General features: G+C 32.3%; 1 protein-coding gene across 1 annotated transcript in view; it reads right to left on the minus strand.

Moving 5' to 3' along the window:
• Sirt7 (sirtuin 7) overlaps nucleotides 1-19,841 on the minus strand; it is a 21,472-nt gene extending 1,631 nt beyond the window's left edge. The window contains exons 1-22 of the mRNA XM_080174236.1: nucleotides 19,638-19,841; nucleotides 19,084-19,170; nucleotides 18,736-18,809; nucleotides 18,399-18,441; nucleotides 17,951-18,115; nucleotides 16,689-16,819; nucleotides 16,189-16,243; nucleotides 15,296-15,402; nucleotides 14,754-14,883; nucleotides 14,079-14,159; nucleotides 13,506-13,579; nucleotides 13,032-13,133; nucleotides 11,899-11,980; nucleotides 11,451-11,542; nucleotides 10,841-10,984; nucleotides 9,005-10,371; nucleotides 7,796-8,209; nucleotides 6,635-6,993; nucleotides 6,226-6,288; nucleotides 5,407-5,548; nucleotides 3,852-3,958; nucleotides 2,693-3,640 (exon numbers count right to left, since the gene is read on the minus strand). Of these exons, the coding sequence (XP_080030362.1) occupies nucleotides 3,530-3,640; nucleotides 3,852-3,958; nucleotides 5,407-5,548; nucleotides 6,226-6,288; nucleotides 6,635-6,993; nucleotides 7,796-8,209; nucleotides 9,005-10,371; nucleotides 10,841-10,984; nucleotides 11,451-11,542; nucleotides 11,899-11,980; nucleotides 13,032-13,133; nucleotides 13,506-13,579; nucleotides 14,079-14,159; nucleotides 14,754-14,883; nucleotides 15,296-15,402; nucleotides 16,189-16,243; nucleotides 16,689-16,819; nucleotides 17,951-18,115; nucleotides 18,399-18,441; nucleotides 18,736-18,809; nucleotides 19,084-19,170; nucleotides 19,638-19,652 (3,945 nt within the window). The 5' untranslated portion in view covers nucleotides 19,653-19,841 and the 3' untranslated portion in view covers nucleotides 2,693-3,529. The remainder of the gene's footprint in view (nucleotides 1-2,692; nucleotides 3,641-3,851; nucleotides 3,959-5,406; nucleotides 5,549-6,225; nucleotides 6,289-6,634; nucleotides 6,994-7,795; nucleotides 8,210-9,004; nucleotides 10,372-10,840; nucleotides 10,985-11,450; nucleotides 11,543-11,898; nucleotides 11,981-13,031; nucleotides 13,134-13,505; nucleotides 13,580-14,078; nucleotides 14,160-14,753; nucleotides 14,884-15,295; nucleotides 15,403-16,188; nucleotides 16,244-16,688; nucleotides 16,820-17,950; nucleotides 18,116-18,398; nucleotides 18,442-18,735; nucleotides 18,810-19,083; nucleotides 19,171-19,637) is intronic.
• Nucleotides 19,842-21,689: the final 1,848 nt, after the last annotated feature.

Genomic DNA, 21,689 nt, shown 5'->3' on the forward strand with positions numbered 1-21,689 from the left:
ATGAGAGAAGATTACTGGCTTACAGGAGTTTTTACTTAATACCCCTTATCACATTTTCTTAGGGGGTAAACAGCAATGATTAATAAGGGACAGTTGCTTCAATTATTTTATTAATAGAGGTGGGGAAAGGATATAGGAGAGTTGGATCTTTACCTATATATTTAACTGTTTCTATCTTAATATCCACTTTCGCGCCAAAATTTAGGCGCTCCTTTTTATTTTTATAATATATTAAAAAGTGGGGGAGATAAATTCGTAATTTTAATCATATTAATAAATCAATTTATTTCTAAGTGAGGCTCTGAAATCAAACAGTAAAACCAACGAACTTGAACGCCTATAGAATGCCAAAACTTAATACTGGCCCTTATAACCTAAACTAACCTAATTATAAAAAAGTGCCGCGGCCAGGTTTCATTGTTTTTTTTTTTTTGGGGGGGGGGGGGGGAGGATCAAATTGAAAAAAAATTCCAAGAGGATAACGCCAACAATTCTAGCATAAATCAACAAAAAGAGTGGCGTAACTGTGACGTACAGACCATGAAACTATGTAAGTAAGATTATGGCGGGAGATTTTTATTTCAAATTATTCTATTCCCTCTCTTTTTTAGACTTTCAAATGTAAATCAATAAACCTTTACACGCATATGATTAAATTGGCGCCAAATTTCGTAACTATACCTTACAACCCATCCCACTCAAAACTGTACAGACAGCTGTAGAGCGGGAGTTTTTAAATTCAATTAACGCCATCCCCTCCTCATTTAAGGCTGTATAAACTTTAGGGGGAAGTTTAACACTTTTGCGCCAAAATTTGAATAGCATCTTTATTCGTCTTATAAAATGCGGGGTTCTAATTGGTGGGTATTCGAGTTAAGATAAAGTAACCTCTTGACAAAAAAGCTAATTGGTTACCCATTTTTAAATTTAAAATTTATGAACTGAATCTCTGATTCTTTTGGCGGGTGTTTTAAATTCTAATTATCTTCCTTCCTTTTGATGCTTTGTAAACTCAAGCAAGCAAGGTTGACAATATAGTAATATTTGTTTGTTTCTCAATTAAGATCTCACTAACCACTGATTCGATTGAGTTCTTCATTTTAGAGAAGCTTCTCAAGGTTCTATCAATCTAAAAACGGAGCCTCATGATGCTAGGGACGCAACGGCTACAATCTACAATATAAAGTAGCGAAGGATTTTAATTTAAAGTAAAATATTTAGGAAAAGTAAGTTACAATTACATAATGAGTTTCATACTTATTTATAAGTATCACATTTTTGTGTGTGTTTGACTGTCTTTGTACACAGAGATATCTTGCTAACCGATGAACCAAAAAATTATAATATTTTTTTCTAGTGGCAGTCTATCTTAGGAGGATTGTGGATGATACCCTCAAATAAACCAAATAATTAAAACCTTCCCAGGACCTATTAACCTTAAAGTTTTTTCTGGCTACTTTTATATTGTTACTTTTTACACCTTCATAAACGTTGTATTAATAACTGTTGATAAAATCAGAAATAAGGAATTTTTATGATATTTGTCTCAGTCCCCCCCCCCTCCCCTTTCTCTAATTCATTATTTACATTTGATCAGTTTAAGGTTTTTAATTTACTGTGAATTGTTGCAGAGCGGAGCAATATTTATACCTTTTCCTAACTCCCTCAATTACTACAGAGAAACACCACTACCTCCCCCCCCCCACATCAGACAAACATGCCAAAATAGCCACTTTTTAGTTTTGTGAATCTTATCAACCTCTAATTGTGGGGTAAGTGTAATAAAAGGGAAATGTGAATTAAAAGGGAAATATTGCTTTTTAACAGGAATATTTCAAAAATGGCAGTGACCAGGAATATGCATAAATTGCTGGCAACCAGGAAAGTTAAACATTGGTAGCTCCAGCATTATTTCTTGTTATGCTAGATCCAGGAATCTTCTAACATTGCCAGGAAACAGGAAGCATTCGTTACCAGCAATATTTTACCATGAACTGCAGTAGATCCAAAATATTAAAACTCGTTAAATTACTAAGCGTAGGTAAGTAATTGAAAAGAGGGGAGACATGATTAATACTTCTCTTAAAAATCCGATGTTTTGTACACCTAGAAACATCCTTGAAGCTAACAATACCTGTATGATTTATAGCGTTATATAAGTAAGCTCATTTGGAATATTTGGCAAAACAATTTTGTCTATTAGAATACCTATTGCAAATTGTTTCTATTTGTAAAATACTTATACCCATTTATTAACATTAAAACCTTATAAAAGTAAAAATATTTAGTTTTAGACAAATTTTCTGTGGTAATTGTTCTGATTTTTCTAATTCCTATTTATATGAAGCTAAATGTGAATTTTAGCTTTCTAAATATACAAAAAAAAACGAGTTTTACTGGATCTCCTTTTCTCCTGGATAAGTTTTCTTAGGTAGTACTTAATGAAAGAAAGTAATATCTTCATGTTTATTTTTTTATATTTGAAATTAATTGTAGTTTATTACTAGAGGTGTATGGGGCATTATTGCCCTCATATTTTTTCGTGTCAAAATATAAAACAAAAAAAAAATTTTTTTTTAGTGTTTTCTTCGGGCTTTAATGTACACCTAACGACCATGAGGTTTCTGAGATCTTGTCAGACAAACACACACAACTTGCAATAATAGTATGGTTATAGTAAAAGTTTTTCTACCTTTGGAAAAATTTGTCAATATGACAACAAAATAGTTTTACTCTAGTTTAATAAGAGAATGTAAACATTATTTTTGTTATGAACAATAGTATTTGGCACTTATGTTTCTGAAATTTTTAAGGTCTGTTTAGAGACTATTAGTAAAATCATAAAAACTTGATATTTAACAAATATAAAATTGTATTTAAAACCTTTTTCATGCGGGAATTTTTACAAGAGAGTTTAAGAGTTTTGCATAAAGAGCAAAGAAATCGGTTTTTACAAATTTTGTCAAATGTTTTGTTTTATTTTAAACTTACACTGATTACGAACCCTTGTAAGTTCCCGTTTATTTGATGGCTCTAAGTTGCAAATCTCTTTAACCTCCAAATATGCATTTTATAATTAAAATATTTTTTTTCTTTAATTATGAGGATTATTAAGAGACATATAAAAAGACTATTCCTTTTTCAGAGCTCATAAAAATATAAAATGACTAAATGCAATATCATCATGGTAATTGAGCTTTACAGAAATAAACATTAATTTAAAGCATCTTTTTAATTAGGTATACAAATATTAATTTTGATCCATAAATTGAGCTATTTGTCCAAAAATATTATGCTAAATTGCATCTTTTGTATTAAAATCATATTATAATCAATTTTCAACATTTTTGATTCCAGCTCATTAGATGTTGAGATTAATGCCGCGTTTTTATTTTCATTTTGTTTCACGCCAATTTGAAACTTTTAATTTGCTTACTAATGCTGAGTGATCTTGTTGATATAAGTTATACCTATATGCATGCTCTCGTATCTAATTTCATTCTAATTTTCTTTTTCTTTGCAGCGAAATTTACTTTGTTTTGCCGCGCTTTCTTCTGCCCTTCCCGAACCATCCAGGCGCGTGGACTTTGACCTCCTCCTGATAACTTGTCTCCCCCTCCTCTGTCGCACTTCCATCATCCTGCAAACATTATGCATAAACAAGTGATCCAATGGGGTAGGTTTCTTAAACAGTCTAGGAAGCTTTATGCAATAATAATTAGAAAGCCCAATTAAACTATTAAATCAACAAGTTTTCGAAAAGTTAGTACCTAGATTTCATGCAAATGCATTAAAGAAAGTTTATCAAGCTTTTGAGTAGCTGTGCTATGATATATCAAAAACATACTAACCTCAGGTATTTCATTTATTTCCGCCTCTGAGTTATCTTCCGACGATCCTCCGCCACGTCTCCGAGTTTTTGGATCACAGCAGTCACACACATATCCGTTACCATCATCTTAAGTAGAAATTTATCAAAAATTGTTCGTTTGTCTAATACCTATTTGGCGGCTGTTGATTGAGTTCTAGCTTTGCATTGAACTATAGAATAAATTGGCGATTTTCATCAAAGTGTCTGATTGCGCACAGAACCCCACACTGCTTTATTTAAAAAACAAGGATGACAACATCAATAAGTAGCGAAGCCCAAAATTTCATGGATGGGAATACGGTTGTTTTCTTAAAACGACAGGAAATTTAATTTTTATATCCTTAACTTTAAAAATTTGGAAAATCGGACTATATACATAAGAGAAATGGAAAAATAAGGAAAAAATAAAAAATAGCCAAAAACCTACAAAAAGGCAGTCTGACTGTCATGGTTGTTTTCTTTAAACGACAGGAAATTTAATTTTAATATCAATAACTGAAAATGTTTTGGAAATCGGACCATAAACACCAAAGATATCAGGAAAAATGAGAAAAAATAAAAATAGCCTAAAACCTGCAAAAAGGCAGTCTGACCGCCATTGATGTTTCCTTGAAAAGACAGGAAATTTAATTTTGATACCTATCTATAACTGAAAAAAATTTTGGAAATCGGACCATAAACACCAAAGATATGGAGAAAAATGTGAAAAATACAAAAATAGGCTAAAACCTGCTTAAAAGCGGTCTGACCGCCATTGATGTTTTAGAGTTAATTGTGCTCCTTATTAATAGGAATGTTGCAAAATATTTCAGCATTCTATCTTTTATAGGAGCTGAGTAAATCTCATTTCCCCCATAGCGTTACGGACTGACTGACTGACGGACTGACTGACTGACGGACAAAGTGAATTATAGAGTAGCTTCGCTACTAAAAAAGAAAATAATTGGGGTAGATTTACTTTAGGTTTATTAGGTTATAGTGGATACTGAGTAGCTCCGCAGGGTTAGGGTACCACAGGTATAGTAATCCGCAGGGGTTATGCAAAATAAAATAAATTTCTCACAGCCACCCCCTTATTTTTTGTTTATTTAAAAAATAGGTTGGGGTATCTGTGCTCGCAAGGCACTTTGAGGAAAAGCACCATTTAGACGCCATGTGTAAAACGTTAATAGATAAGACAAGGGTATAAGAACAGGAAAATAAACCTAAAAGAAATAAATTGTCATGTGTGAATTAGGCAATTAGAAGCTGGTAAATTTTGAGAGAAAGGAATACCCAGGGGTAGCTATTCTAACAATCAATTCTACAAAAAATCACGAAAACTCTTAAAGTAAGGTGGAAGTATATTTTGTTTTTACATGTAATTGAAGAGGAGTAGGTAAGAAGGGGGAGGAAAAGGGGAAGGGGGTTGTGAGGAAATTTTCCTTTATAATAGTTTGTCAGAATCACATTCCCTTTTCCCTGGGAATACCTAGGTAGCCAATAAATAATTGAAAAAGTCGTAATCCTTTCCCTTTTAACAAAACTTGACTAACCTAAATATAGACAATTGGGTTCATAACTGAAGTAGAGTGCATCCCTAGGCCACTTTATAGTCCTGTACTCCAGATCTCGAATCTTTCCTGGGACAGCTTTCTCTTTCTTTCCAAAGATCGTTTCAAGATCAACAGAATTCACCTAAAAATGTTTATTTTTAATCAAAATTAATTAATATAAAATTAGATTTTATTTAGGTAAAATAGATCTTTCGGATCATTAAAAGAAAACGAAGTTGCGGGTTTCATCGTATTTTCACAGTATTTTTTGAAAGGTTATTTTAGGTTAAGTAAATGTTAATGATTTGCCCCACAGGGTTAGAAAATATGCCCCGCAGGGCTAGAGCACACCCCCTGGGGCTATAAATAGGAGAAAAGCTACTGTGAAAATACAACAAAGCCCCCAACTTCGTTTTATTTCCATGATCCGATCTTTCTTTTCATTTCTAGTAGCAAGGCTTCTCTATGATTATCTTTGTCTGCCCCTCCGTCCGTCACCCACTCAGTCCGAAACGCTAAGAGAATACCTAATGTTATTTCTCAGCTGCTATTTAAGATAGGGGGCTGATTTTTATAAAGATTCCCATACCAATCAGCATCAGCATGAGTATGTAATTTACTTGGTCCGTCGGTCTAACAGTCACACTACAAAATATAAAAATACGAGATGAAAACTTTAGTGATTTTTTCCCCCTTCAATATATTTATATTACCTATTGATTTTATCAAATGCTCTTTAAACCTTCTTGTTGATTATTATCCATGATGTGTACTTATTTATGGATGTTGTCATCCTTGCATAAAACAAACTATATTTACCTTTCCGCCCTTTGGACTTTTTCCATTTTGTTTCTTATCCTTCTCACTCTCTTCTTTAAGAGCCTAGAAAAAAATGTAACATTTACCAACTAAAATTATTTAAAGAATTTTTTTCTTTCATAAAGTTTTCGCCATCTTCAAACAAAAAAGATTTAATCCCTCGCTAACCCCCTGAAAAAAAAACGGGGATTATGATTGCCTACCTATACCCATTAACTAAGCATTGCATTGAGTTGCGCATGTTATTGTTGAGGGGTCAAGACATTCTTCCAAATATTACTATAAACATAAAAGGGTCTCACATAGCAGCAGTAGGAAACCTTTTAACAACTTGAGTCATGACGAAGTTAAGGACAAGTTAGTAATTTATCACCTTCCCATCAATTGCAGTTTAAAACTATAAACAAACCTTTAACATTTGTTCTTTAAAAAGCAAGTCTTCTCTAAACCCATGATATTTGAGTCCTCTATTTTCTCGCAGTCCATATCTGCTCGACCTTGGTCGCGTTGATTCTTGTTCATCAGCTGATTTAGAGTCAGAGACAGAGTCTTTGTTATTTTTCGCAGATATTTCAGAATCTGTGCTAGTCTTGGCGGGTTTTTCCAACTCTGTGCTGTTTTTAGCTGGGTTTTCAGATGCTACATCATTTTTTGCGGGTTTTTCAATGAAAGATTCTTTACAACTGTCAGCGGATTTTTCTTCTGAAGATGTTATATTTTCTTTAATTTTGGTTGATTCTTTTATTTCAATTGCTATTATTTCAGGCTCTAAAATATTAACAAATATGAATTATAGTCATTGGTAAGTAGCACCTTTTAATAAAATATAGGACAGCTGAAAACAAATAAGGGAAAAGTAGGTTGCGGGTAAAATTCGTAAAGGTGTGTGTTTTAAGGCTTAAAAACAGTAGTAGAACAGTAATATTCACTAAATATGTGTATTCCTTATTGAAAAGAACTATAGGTAGACAACAACAAAAAAAATTTAAGTTAAAAAAAAAACGAAAAAATCATCGAATGCTTCGCCAATGTCAAACTGAAAATAATAACAAAATTGACAATTATAAAAAATTTTTTGGAAAGAGTTTTAAAAATTACAAATAATGCCAATTATTTCAAAGATATCCATTTTTAAAAACATTATTTGATTGTCCATGGTAATTCTATGTATTAGGTATATGTTAAAAATTAATTTTTGTCAGCTTGACATTAGCAAAGCTTTTGGTGAATTTTTCAGGTTTTATTAACAATTTTCAGGTATCGTTGACTTAAAAATTTTTTTTTGTCTATAGGTAGTTCTTTTCAATAAGGAATAGGTACACATTTTTTGTAAACATTATCGTTCTACTACTGTTTTTAAGCCTTAAAACACACACCTTTACGGATTTTACCCACAACCTACTTTTCCCTTTTTAGTGAAAGGGGGAAAGTTTTCAAGCAATAAGGTTTCTAGAATCTTTTCAATATTTTATAACTGTCAGTGAACTTAAAAGTCATAGTTAAACAAAATACAGAAACAAACACATCCATAGTTATAGAGTAGCAACGCTACTAAAATAAAAACTCTTACCGTCATCACTTTCTATAGTAATAACTTCATAACCCTCTTCTTTCACCTCAACTTTCAAAGTCTCAATTTTGATGTCATCCTTAGGTTTATCTACAAAACCATTGATGTGATCGTCAGTCTTCTTTGGAATACAATTTAAATCCTCCTTTTTACAATCTTCATTCTTAACTTCAATAACTGTTTTAAATTCAACTTGAGAAGAAAATTTAAGTCTGTCATTTGAAATTTTCATTGGAGAAGTAAGATTATTATTGCTGTAAGGTTTTTCAGGAGAGCTTTCTTTGAGTTTTAATGGGGAGTTTATCTTGATGGGGGTGGGGGAACCTGTGTCTTCTTTTCTTAGCTTGTGAGGTGGAGAGGCGTAGGTGTGGTCGGAATATGGGGGAGAATGAAATCCAGGTTCATTTTTGGATCCTACAAACAAATATAATCAGTCAAATAAGTGAAATTATTACAATGCCATGTATTTGTTGAAGTTAATGGAATTATTGTCACTTAAAATATGAAATCACTTTCAAATGCTTTATATTCCCCAAGCTTATGTGAAATTCAAAAGAAATCGTACAAATACATATGATAAAAATAGTATTGCATTTTATTTCGAATATCAGTACCTGCCTACTTTTAAAAATAAAACTAACATTGGTTTAAGATATTTTTCATAATATTTGAAAATTCTATTAAAGGTTAAAAAGAGAGGAGTAGGTTTCGGGTAAAATCCGTAAAGGTTATGTGCTATAAGTTAAAAAGAAGTACCTAATAGAACGATAAAAATTTATGTTAACTTTTAGGAAAAATTTTTTGTCTATAGTTCTTTTCAATAAGAAATACACATATTTAGTGAATATTATCGTTCTACTACTATTTTTAAGCCTTAAAACACACAACTTTACGGATTCTACCAGAAACCTACCCCTCTCTTTATTGAATCTTTTCATGTACATAGCTATTGCTAAAGGACATGAGTGGTTAAGTGGTTAGGACGCGTGCTTAGAGTTCTGTTAGTGGGCAGTTCTAATGTATCTACAGCATAATTAAAACTGTCATGATTTAAAATGATAAGTAGAAACCAGTAAAATGCTAGTCTTAAAAGGTAATGGTTTTCATATAAGATTAATATTACCTATAAACATCAAATCGATGTAACTCATATGTGTACATGTAAAATTAAAAATTTGAGTACACAAAATAATAGGAAATAAAACCTACCTTGAGAATAAAGTAGATTATTATCACAGCCATTAGTATATGCATCAGTCTTTATGGTAATCTCAGTAAAGTTCACACTTCCAATTATATTCTTAGCAGGATTATCAAGAATTCCTGGCGTCATTTTTACTGAATTAGAATCAGTCAGGCCATTGGTAACAGCCAGAGCAGGGTTTGATTCGGTTGCTGGTTTGTGTAAGCTTTTATTTTCCAAAGAATTTAAGCCATTTTGAACTAAAGTAGAATTTGATTCAAATACTTTAGTAGGTGCAGGTACAACAGTGGGTTGAGTGTCAGCTGCTTCGTTTACAGTACAAATAAGTATATCATCATCACTTTCATTTTTCTCTAGATCATCCTGTGAATGTTCTAACTCCATAACTTCATCATTTTGACTGGAGGCAAGATCCTGAATGACTTTTGGCGGCTTCAGGGGTTGGCATATTTCAAGTAAACTTGTGTAAGATGAAGGACTTGTAGTGTTAATAAGAGTAGCATGCTTTGAATGGGTGATCACAGTGCCGTTTGTTGTTGGATTATGGCTAAGATTAAGCTCGGCATTATGCAATGAAGATAAGTTATAACCATTTAGAGTGGGTCTTATCACTGAGTTAATATTGTTAACTTTCTCGTCTGTTTCAACTCCATTCGTAGATTCACCATTAATGTGAACTATAGAAACAAGGCCTTCCTGATTTACAGTTTGGGATGCAAAGAGTTCACTGTTTTTCAATACTGAAGATACAAAGAGATCATTATTTTTAATGTCATTATTGACTAAAGGTTTTCCAGATTTGTCATTAACCTTTCCATGATATTTTTTATCATTGATTAAATCAGAACAATATTTATCAAATCCATTACAAGATTTATAATAATCCTTATGAACATTCACCCCATTTGCATAACCATTAACTATAGCTTGAGTCCCATTAACTATAACAGAAGCTTTACAATTTAAAGATTCAGCTGAAGTCTGCTCTTCAGTAACTGAATTCTCTTTGGCATTGTCAGTAAATTTAGGCAGATGTGAATTATTATGGTCTTTGGATGAGTGGTTGTTAATATTTGTATGGGTTGGGGAGTTGACATTATTGAGTTCTGTTGAATTAGAGCAAATATTATGGTTATTTGAAGTTTGTTCTTTTGGATTGGCACTTGAGTCATTTTTTGTAACTGGTGTGTTGGTACTTGGGTTACCAGATGTTATATTTGGGTTAGTGTGGTTAACATTATTCTTTTCCGTCGAATTTTCAGCCAACAGAGTATTGGCAACATTGTCTTCAGTGCAATTTTTAGGAGTTGGTGAGTTGGAACCAGATTCCATTTCAGCATCTGAATCACTGGACCGGGAGGAGCTTGAATTTCTAAAAACAAAATACTTATACAACATATTTGTTTTTGGTAAGGTTTTAAAAGAAATTAAAATATTTAAAGCTTTTCAAAAAGTTGTGCTTTTCCATTAGTGTCTGGTTGAGCACTGATACCTACCTTCACATTATATTTTTTAAAAATTGAAAATAAGGGGGGGGGTGAGAGGTAGTTTTCTTTCCATGAATGACACCTGCAGGGGGGTCTAACCCTGCGGGACTACTCAGTAACCTAGCTTAACATGACCTAAAGTAATAACCCCCCCCCCCTCTATCTCCTATTTATTTTTAAAAAGGTGGAAGTAGGCTTGGGTTATACATTCTCAAGAGGGTAGGTAGGTAATTTGTGTAATAGCGCCAAAAAAGTCAACAATCTGAGTTTCTGAAAAATAGTATTAACATACCAAGGACGGACGATTCACGTATGTACAATTTCACGTGGGAGCTTCATTATCATAAAATGTACCTGGAAGTAGAGGAGCTGGATGAATTGCTGGACTGATTGCTGGAGCTCTTGCTATCTCTGGATGTCTTGCTATCTCTGGATGTCCTGCCACTGCTGCCTTTATTACTGTTACTACTGCTTTCCTCGCCGTCTTTACAACTTCCCCTAAACATTACATTCAATTGTTAACTGTCGTCAAAAGAAACAATATTATCCTTCTGTAGAGTTATGAGCTGACGGACTATTCAAAATATATTTATAGAAACCCATTAGGGAGAGAAGGAAAAATATTTGAAAATCTTAAAAACTTTATATGAATATTTTTTGTCTTTTGTTACTTTTATAGCATGATCGACTCACAAAGTAAGTTGTATAATGGATTCTCTTTTATATGGAATATCTTTACAAAAAATAAATCATCATTCTATCTTAAATAGCAGCCGAGAAAATCACATTTCTCTTATAGAGTTATCGACGTAAAAGTAAATTATATAGTCAATGGAATGTTTAATGTTACAGCATCAAAATTTAATGGCAACCGAAAAAATCACGATTCCTTATTATCGTTTCTATCGGATAGACGAATATAAGGACATTTTGATTTGTAGGGTAGCTTCACTAATTACATTACCTTGTGCTGGCACTACTTTCTGACGTGCTACTAGATCTACTACGAGATTCAAACTGCTTGCCCAACCATGTAAATTTATCCTCTACTCGAACCTTAATTAAAATCAGAATTTTTTAAAGGGGGTTACATTAATGGTTGCTGCGTCGTTAGCCTCCAGGGGAGGGCGGGGGATGGATATGAGGTCAGGAAAATAGCTGAAGTCTACCCCAAGACATTTATAAGCTTCCCTAACCTAAATTTGAATGCAAAAAGAATCTAAACTAAAAGGCTTTTTATTTGTCTATCAAATCTCTCTTAACTACAGACATATTTGGGCTCTCCATTTTAGGAAACTTCACATAGATCTCCTGAAGGTTTTAGGCTATTTTTCCTTGAAAATCTTAATGCCACCTTGCAGAACCTGGACCTGGAATCGAACTACTAACATCCTGCATATATCGATGCTTACCTCTTTGATTACTCCGTTGTCACTAATCCTTGCCTCCATGCTAATATGCTTTACTCCAACTGGCTTAGATTCTATCAAAGTTCTGAGGAAAAAAACAAGTTATAATAATAAGGGGGGGTTTTTTAATGCAACCATCTCGTAATCAATGTATAAATGGCACTTAGAATTCGAATTTCGATATAAAATTTTGCATGAGTAATCCTTGGTAGGTATATTTTCCCTAAATCGAACAAAAAGTTGGAAAAGTAACGGCTAACGGCTGGCAGCTCAGCCGCTTAGTAATTTTTTGGCTTTTTTCTATGGAAATAAATCACGAAACCTCTCTCCACATAATGCTCTTTTCCGATCCAAAAAGTTTTTAAACGATTCTAGTAGGTAGTTGCTGGTACTAGAAATCTAAAAAAATATTTTTTGTATCATTTTACATGATTTAAAGCAAAAATATGTTTTAAAATGTTGATTTCTACGTAATTTTTGACAGATTTGCCCTAAAAATAGCCAAAAAACGGCTAAACGGCTGAGCCGTTAGCTGTTACTTTTTCAACTTTTTGTTCGATTTCGGGAAAATAGACCTACCAAGGATTACTCATGCAAAATTTCAGATCGAAATTCGAATTCTAAGTGCCATTTATACATTGATTACGAGATGGTTGCATTAATCCCCCCCCCCCCCCCCTTTACCAGAAAATACCGTATTTGGCTTTTTAGCTTCCTAGGTTTTGGACTATATAATTAAATGAGTTTTACAATCGATTCATATCAATTTACGTGATTGTAGCATAATAAGCAGCGCATACATTAGTCGTTTGGGATGCAATGTGTTCAAATCTCATAAGACGTTAAAAGTTGTACCTACTACTGGTTTATCAGTTTGCGATATTTAAAGTAAAAGGAGGGGAAATGCCTTGGTCCAAATCAGGCGCAACTCATTAGCATAACTAGTTGAACTTCCATATAAAGGTAGAACAATCGAAGTAGTAGTCTACAATAGTTGGAATGTTTGTCACTTGGGACCTACTATAAAGGTCCAGGCACTATGTAGTCATCAACCGTCCCCACTTCTTTCCTCTAAATCTAAATTGTCTTTAACGTTTTGCTAAAATTGGACATAATTGTACTTGTTCAAATGTTACCTTCTTGTTGTTGTATGTTCCTCTTTTTCATTAAGATGAGTGGCATAGGAGAGCAGGGGATCATTGTAGGGGGTGTACTCTGGAATTCTCATACCAAGATTCCTACACAATTCAGCAATTCAGGATTATGGGGGATAATTCTTAAAATCTTATTTATTATCGGAAAAGATACTTCAAAGTCCAATTTGTTTATTTCAAGAGAAAAGAGAAGGGCCGGGAAAAGGTCATGAGAATAGCCTAAAACCACCATAAAACATTTATAAAGCTTTATTGAAAAGTACAACCCTTTTTGACCAGCAATTTCCGAGATCTTTAGCTTTAGACAAAAAAAAGTTACTGCTACTTTAAATTTAAGGATGTATAAATGTTAGGTATTATGATAATAAATTAATTTAATCAAATATTAAGTAGGTTAGGTGCTTGTTTTTGGTCGGTCCACTGGTAATAATTTGTTGCTAAAAATCTGATACTTACTTTAAAACTTCAGACATGACAAAGTCACAACGTCCGTTTAGCTTTAGGGTGGCAGCTGAATCTTTTGGGGTCCACTACATTTTTAATACTCAAAATCTTCATTCACAAGGTTGTAAGGAATTGATCTTAAGTGATAAGACAAAGGCCGATAAAATGATGTACATCCTCAATAATGATTCACAAAATAATCCTATATGTATGTAAAAATTAGTAGTAGAAATATTTGACACTCGCCTTAATTACCCTTCTAAACACTTTAGGGACAAGCATAATAAACAGCCCAATGTCCCTCATCTCTCCCTAGTGGAAGGGGAGGGACTATCAAATATCTAAAAATGGGAAAAGGAAGATATATAAAATCACAAAAAATAAGTAAGACAGGGCTTTTTGTGGATAAAATGAGTAAAAATTTTTTTTGTTGATATAAATAATCATATCTAACTTGGATATACTGTGCAAAAAAAAATCCAAGTAGAAAACAAGTTCTTTTCGTCTTTTTATCTAACTAAAGATCTTCAAACGACAGAAACAATACCTAATGTTTATTGTTAATTAATGTATTTAAGTATTTTCCTGAAGATTGACAATATACAATGGAGGTCGATGTTTGACCGGCCGATCCATACACCACAGCCATGGATATCTTCGCAATACCTACACAAATAAATGGAATAATTAGGTATACTGTAGCTGCGATACTACAAATCATTACATCTTATATTCTCGGAGACAAAACAACCATGCTCTAGAATTAGTGGTTGTATTTAATATTCTCATGTATAGGTATACGACCATAATAAAGTAATATTATTGTGTTAACTTAAGTGTAATAATGTAATGTTATAGGAAACTACATTTAGTTGTCATGTTTGAGTTTCAATTCAAAGTCTTATAAATTAATTCTAAATTCGTTCCTCTAAAACAACGGTGTATATTTAACCTCTGCAAAATGTATTTCTTATTGTATATCATTTATTATAAAAATTAGTTTCAAATATAAACAATGTAAAATAGTGAGATTTTAAGGCTGAAGCTAAGAGACTCAAATGTGACTGGTTCGAACGGGTTGTACTTTCAGAAAAACCAACAAAATAGCCAAGATGGTTTTAGGCTATTTTTCTGAATTTTCCATTGAATTGAGGAACTAAATATTCTTCTTTGTTAGAACAGTTTGATAGGTATCTAAAAACAATAACAAGAACGTAAAAAATTACAATGAGGACCAGCCTTTTATCAAAAATATATTACCTTCAGACTAGAACCCAAGCAAAGAATCATATCAGCCTTGTCAGCGGCCCTGCTAGCCCCATTCCAGTTGATTGGCCAGGATATACTACCCCTCTCTCCAAAGTGAACGATGGTGTCCATTAATCCAGATCTAAACAACAGAAATTAGGGAAAATGTTTAAGGTTAACTCAGAACAAAATACTAATTTTACATGTTTATTAATATTCAGACATTATACAAATTGTTTCGGGCATTTTCCGATTTCAATGTAAAATAAATGTTTTATATTTTTTAGTAAAAACAAGGACAAATAGATAATCTACTACGTATATTATATAGGTAAATAAAACAAGATCTAAGATTTTTAAAAATTGTCCAAATTTGTTATTTTCAATAAAATACTAGGTACCTAAGTACTGAATTTAAGATTTTGAAAATATTTTTTTCAATTCATGGAATTTACAAAGAATTTACAGTCCTCGTTACAAAAGTACTCGGACAGAAAGGCGGACGTACAAACATACATCATTGATGGAGTAGAAGCACTAAAATAATAACAAACCCGCAAATATAGCATCTTCTCATGGTACTGTGTCTGAATCTATTTGTACGCTCCGTAACATCAAAAAGTCGTACATACGGACGTACAGGCTTGCATGCTTTACAAACCTAAAACATATTTTTACTTTATGGAATTTTTTTTCTATGAATGTATACCTAATAAGTTTAGCATTTTTAAATAGATATATATATAAAAAAAATGGGGGAGGAGGGTCATTTTTAGGTGATGTAACCAACCGCCAAATAGCCTAAAACCTTCAGTGGATAATTATCGGTCCAGCAGTTTATGAGATTTCAGGACTCACACACAAACACACAACTTGCTACTTTAAATGCTAGAATTAGCTTTGCGAGTGTCATTTATAAAGATTAGCCATAATTATCTCAAATAAAAGCAGAGTAAATTGAATCCTAGGAAATCTAATTTAAACCATAAAATAAGAGACAAACATACGAGCATAGTGAGTTATATAGTAGATGATAATAATAATAAATCATTGGAACCATTAAAAGAAAATTCAAACATTTATCTTTAATAACAACTAAAAGATTCGCCTAATAATATTATAACATACATACGAACAGACATAGAGTAGATTCGCTACAAGAAAAAACAAAATTGCTATTTACAAAAAAAAACACATTGTAAAGAAAAAAAACATGTTATTATCAAGTATAATGAAGTTAATAAATACAGACAATTAATCTGATATCCAAACTTTAAAGGTGATAGAATCATCATACATTTTTAAATTCAAAACAAAAGGAATGTACAGTTAGAGGGAAAGGTAAATAGAAGAAAATTATTTTTTCAATATACCTATTGTAAAACTAAAAAAGTGATGATGGTAGGAATAACTTATCTTATTGTGTTATCCTATCCCTGAAATATACCTCAATAAACATATTTCCATGAACTTCGGACAACTTGTTTCTTGGTATACCACTCCTGAAAAATAAACAAGGATGACAACATTTATAAGTAGCATAGCACTGAAATATGAAACAAACATATGCCAGAGAAAGTAATTTGCATAGCTGATATAAATCTTCACAAGAAATGTACAAACTAATTTAGAGCCGAGTAAATACCATTTAATTTCATTTCCACGAATTAAAGCAACCTTGAATTCCATGATTACCTAGGTCCAATCACTAGGAAACTATGGCTACACACACAGACATCTATCATAGAATTCAAAATATTTTTCTATCATCAAAATCTCATGATTAACTTTGTTTTAAATAGCCAGAAGTGCAAAATCTAAATATCCAAATAGCAATTTGTGATTAAGTTGTAGAGTAGCTAAGCAGCAAATATAAAATAAAACATCCTAACATAGTAAAGTTGTAACATATTTAAGAACAGCTTTGATTTTAAAACGACCCATTACCTTAAATGTAATCCATCACAGTTCTGGGAGACAATGTGTGAAATTTTCCCCTGGTGGTGGAGCATGAAGAGAGCCATGTGGGCCAGGGTGGGCTGGGCTAACCCGAGGTCACACGCTGCCACCTCTTTACCCTGCATATACACATATATTAGTTCAAAGAAAGGAGATTCGATCTTATTTTTACTATGTACCTAATTACAGAGAGGAAAGCGACATTGGACTATCAATGTAATCTACACCGGTATCAAAAGTTTACAACGTAAAAACTTTGTGTACTCCTAGGTATTGAATTCAAATTAGTTGGTTCCAATATAATCTATTTAACTAGGGGGGGGGGGGGGGGAGTTTTGACACATTTGCGTAAACCTGGCACCTAGGCTTTATCTTTGGACTGAGAGGATAGGTTATTAATGATAAAATCATTCTTATATGATGAATTTCACGAAGTTTTAAGATTTTTTGGATAGGCCTCCAGGTTCCGGAGCTTCAGGCCTCCAGGTGGTCTCTGTACAGGTAAAAATGAAAAAAAAAATTAAAGTTACAGGTAAACTTATAAAACAAAATATGCATCTTTTTTAATATTATTCACATATTTGAAGAAAAAAGACGCATATTTTGTTTTATAAGTTTTTTTTTCATTTTTACCTGTACAGAGACCACCTGGAGACCTGGAGCTCCGGAACCTGGAGGCCTATCCAAAAAATCTTAAAACTTCGTGAAATTCATCATATAAGAATGATTTTATCATTAATAACCTATTCTCTCAGTCCAAAGATAAAGCCTAGGTGCCAGGTTTACGCAAATGTGTCAAAACTTCCCCCACCCCACCTTATTTAATTTACAAAAGTGGTAATTTTGTTTATAATCATTCGGGGAGGTATAAGTATTAATTTATCGTCCATTGGCTCATCTCTGATAAGATGCTTGACCTAGCCATCAAATTGCGATGACTCTTTTTAAAATTGAGTAGGTACTTAATTGAAATCAACTATCCATTATGTGGAAAAAAACCTAAGTTTGTCATTCTAATTAAGCTAAACTGTCTTTTATGTTATCATTATTGAATTACAACAAATCATTTGTTCTCCATATCCCGTTAAGTAGATGAAAACCAATAACAGATAACATAACCAATTCAAGATAAAGGTAGTTATGCTTTAACAGAGCGTTTCACGAGAAATACTCATTCGTAATAACATAAGGATCGGGGTTTTAAGTGCTTCTATACACTTTTAGGGAAAACACCAAAAAATTGCACAAACCTGATCAAGCAGAGTCCAGACACCATTGGGACCTCTGTAGTCCGGAATATTGGCACTTGTAGATATTCCAGCCCCTGTGTAGACAACCAGGCGTCTGGATCGGGATATTGCGTCTGCCAGGCGGCTGCATTTCTTCTTCAGATCATGGATGTCTTCTTCCCATTCCTATAATAAACCAGGATTAGTTATCATGAGGTTTTACCCCTAAATACCTTTAGAGCACTAAACCCCGAATCATTTTATTTTTAAAATGAATAAGTTTAAAAAGATGGGGATTGTATGTATCTTTTAGCATGAAATCAGCCACAAAATTTGAATGATACTGTACAACTTTTCAATGGTAAAAAATTACACAATCAATTAAATTACCTACATTGCATAGGTAATAGATGTACGAACGGACATATTGGTGTTTTAGAGTAGTCAATCTAATAAAAGAATTTTTTACCTTCATTCTATCCTTCTTCTCCAAGCCTTTATCTTGACGAGCCCTGAAAAAAAACTTTATAATATTGTAAACTGGTATAGCGGCTAGAGGTTTCTAGAGACGGGACTAGGGAGTGTTTGATCAGTCACCTTAAATTTAATATTTAAAGATTTTAGACTGCGATTTCTATAAGGAGAAATAAGCTTCATTGTAAAAGATACATTTGATATGTACATTAATAAAGGTACATTAACCTTTTTTAATGATTTTCCACTAAAATTGCATTTTCTTACAATAATTTTAATATTATTTCTCTTCATATAAACATTGTTGACCTTGATGTAAGAGGATTACTGACCTAATATTTTGAACTGCCTCATCATGCTCTTCCAGAAATTCAATCTCTTCTTGGGTTAAAGTCTCCTCGTCTTTCTGTTAATCAAGCAAATTATTCAGTTAATATAATCCGTTTTCAGGGTCAACAATCAATAAAAACAAAAATGAAATATATACCTATCACTTCATGCTTCTTAAAAAATTATTGAAGTGGAATTTGTAAATAGCCTAAAACCTTTAGAGGACAAATATTTTAGGAGAACCCTAATCGTTCTGGTAATTGCACTCTTATTGCGTTAAACAAACAGAATGATGGACAACAGACAGATTTATAGATAGAAAGACATGGCAGTACTAAAGACTTGTTTACCTTAATAATTTTATTGAGTTGTGTAAATAAAATTTTCTTTCTTTTGGCCTTTTCCGCCTCTTCATCCACACTACGCTGCCGCAAAACCTGAAAAAGGTGCAGCATAAAAAAATTACTTTTACCCGGCGGTTTTTGAGTTACACCCAGAAATTTATAATATGTGTTTGTAATAGATACCATTTCAGATGAAGGATTATTAGAACAAGTTACAAGAATATAGTATAAAATTCCGTAATTCAAATAATAATAAAAAAGATACAAATGGACACCTTTAAAGTGGTCTTTTTGATGATTTTGAATATACCTATATGTTCCTGAGAAAGAGGGGGGTAAAAATATCTCTTTATTAGAATTTTCTTCCTATAGCGTCAGGATACACAGGGGTAAGGTTAAATCATTTTAGTGGTGGGCCAGATCGGGGTGAGCCAACTTTCCACCAATGAGAGCACAGCATTTTATGAAATGCCGCGCTGTGATTGGCTGAAATTCGGCCCACCCCGATCTGGCTCACCACTAAAATGATTTAAAGATCCAGCTCAGAAAAAAATACAAACCTTCGACTTGTCCATTCTAGGCAATCCAGTTTTACAGCGACGCGTGTATTGTCTATCCTGGATAAAATTACTGAAAAATTATGTCAATCTTTCATTAATAAGTCATTTCAATTAAAATCAACATCTTCCGTCGTTTAAAATGTTAAATTAAATAAAATTGTAATTATTGCAGACATATTCATTTTGTCACATTATAAATCATCTGAAATATGGTAAAATTGATCATTATAAAGAAAAATGTACTGTACATCATGCCTTACTTGTTAATTTGTGTTTAATCGTCTTAGGATTCATCACTGCAAAATTATTTTAAAAGAATAAATACATCAAGAAAAAACTTTGTGTGATAAAATATCCTTATGTTTTTGTCAGTGTTGCGGATCCGCATTGATTGTATGCGGATCCGGATCCTCCAAATTTGGTCAGTGCGGATACGGATCCTTGACAATAAAAATAAAATCAAAAAATATTTATTCATTAATCTTGAAGTCAAAAATACTTTTAATTTTCAAGTCTGAACCTAAACCTGAATGGCTCTCATCACGAGAATGTCTGAGATGATGTCCTCTTTTGTAAAATTTGTAAATTTGTAAGTGACTATTTTATATAAATTTAGGTAGATTTTTCCATAAATTTATACCCCAGGATCCGGATCCTTGGACTCAAAAAAAAAAGCGGATCCTTACGGATCCGGATCCACAACACTGGTTTTTGTTCTGGGGTAATGGTTACAGAGCTAGTTAAGCCACGCATTCAAAGCTGTACTTATTTGTACCAGGAATCATCATGTAATGTTTGAAATCGATAAATCCTAAATGCCTAAATCAACAATAAATGTTATAGTACCGACTTTAGAGGATTAAAAAATCATTTTTAAGCAAAATTTACCGGTGGTTTTTGAGATTGTTTTAATCAAAACTTCAAATTTTCATTTATTTCATAAAAAAATTAATTTTTGTATTTTTACTTAAAACTAAAATAGATCTTAGACAGATTTAATTGTTTTCATTTAATTATTTATTTCAGTTTATATATATTTTTTCAAAATGTGATTTAGTTCATTAAATTTCATATCTATATATTTTTTTCAAATGCAAGTAAACAAACACAGAATAACTTTTTATCTTCCAAAACTAACTAACTCTTTTACACAATAAAAAATTCTGGGCAATGCAATAAGAAAGAAGAATATACAACAAAAGAATATAAATAATTAAACTTTTTTGGACCCATTTTTTGTTGGCTTTTCTTTTAGCTTTGTTTACATTGTAAGTGAGGTTTCATAATAAAGTTCTGTGGATTTTCTACACAATTGCTTCAACAGAGTTCCCGCATTTTTATACGAATTTTGGATCAGGTGCTGTAACGGGTCAAACGTTTCTGGGAACGGTTATTACCAAAAATCTATGCTTAAAAGGACTCTCCATAGAAAAATGAACTTTGGATTTTTGAAAATCTAACCTGAAACTATTATTCTCTGTTCAATTTTAGGCATTTTTTGTTTTTGTGGCATCGCGATCGCCCAGTAAAATGTTGGTCACATGTCACAATAATTGTGACAATATTATTTGTGACATGTCACTAGTTTTTACAATTTTAAGATTTTTTGTGACATTTCACAAAGAAATTAATCCCTCCAAAAATATTATTTGTGACATGTCACTAGTTTTTACAGTTTTAGAATTTTTTTGTGACATTTCACAAAAAAATTGTACTCTCCAAAAATATTTTTTGTGACATGTCAATAGTTTTTACAATTTTAAAATTTTTTGGGACATTTCACAAAAAAATGATTCACTCCAAAAAAAAATGTTTTGTGACATGTCACTAGTTTTATAATTTTAGAATTTTTGTGACATTTCACAAAAAATTATCCATACCAATTCACAAAGAAATGATTCCCTCCAAAAATATTATTTGTGACATGTCACTAGTTTTTACAATTTAAAAAATTATTTGTGACATGTCACTAGTTTTTACAATTTAAAAGATTATTTGTGACATGTCACTAGTTTTTACAATTTAAAAAATTATTTGTGACATGTCACTAGT

Source organism: Acartia tonsa, chromosome 10 (genome assembly GCF_053477335.1).
Source record: "Acartia tonsa isolate MP-2025a chromosome 10, ASM5347733v1, whole genome shotgun sequence".
NCBI lineage: Eukaryota > Metazoa > Arthropoda > Copepoda > Calanoida > Acartiidae > Acartia > Acartia tonsa.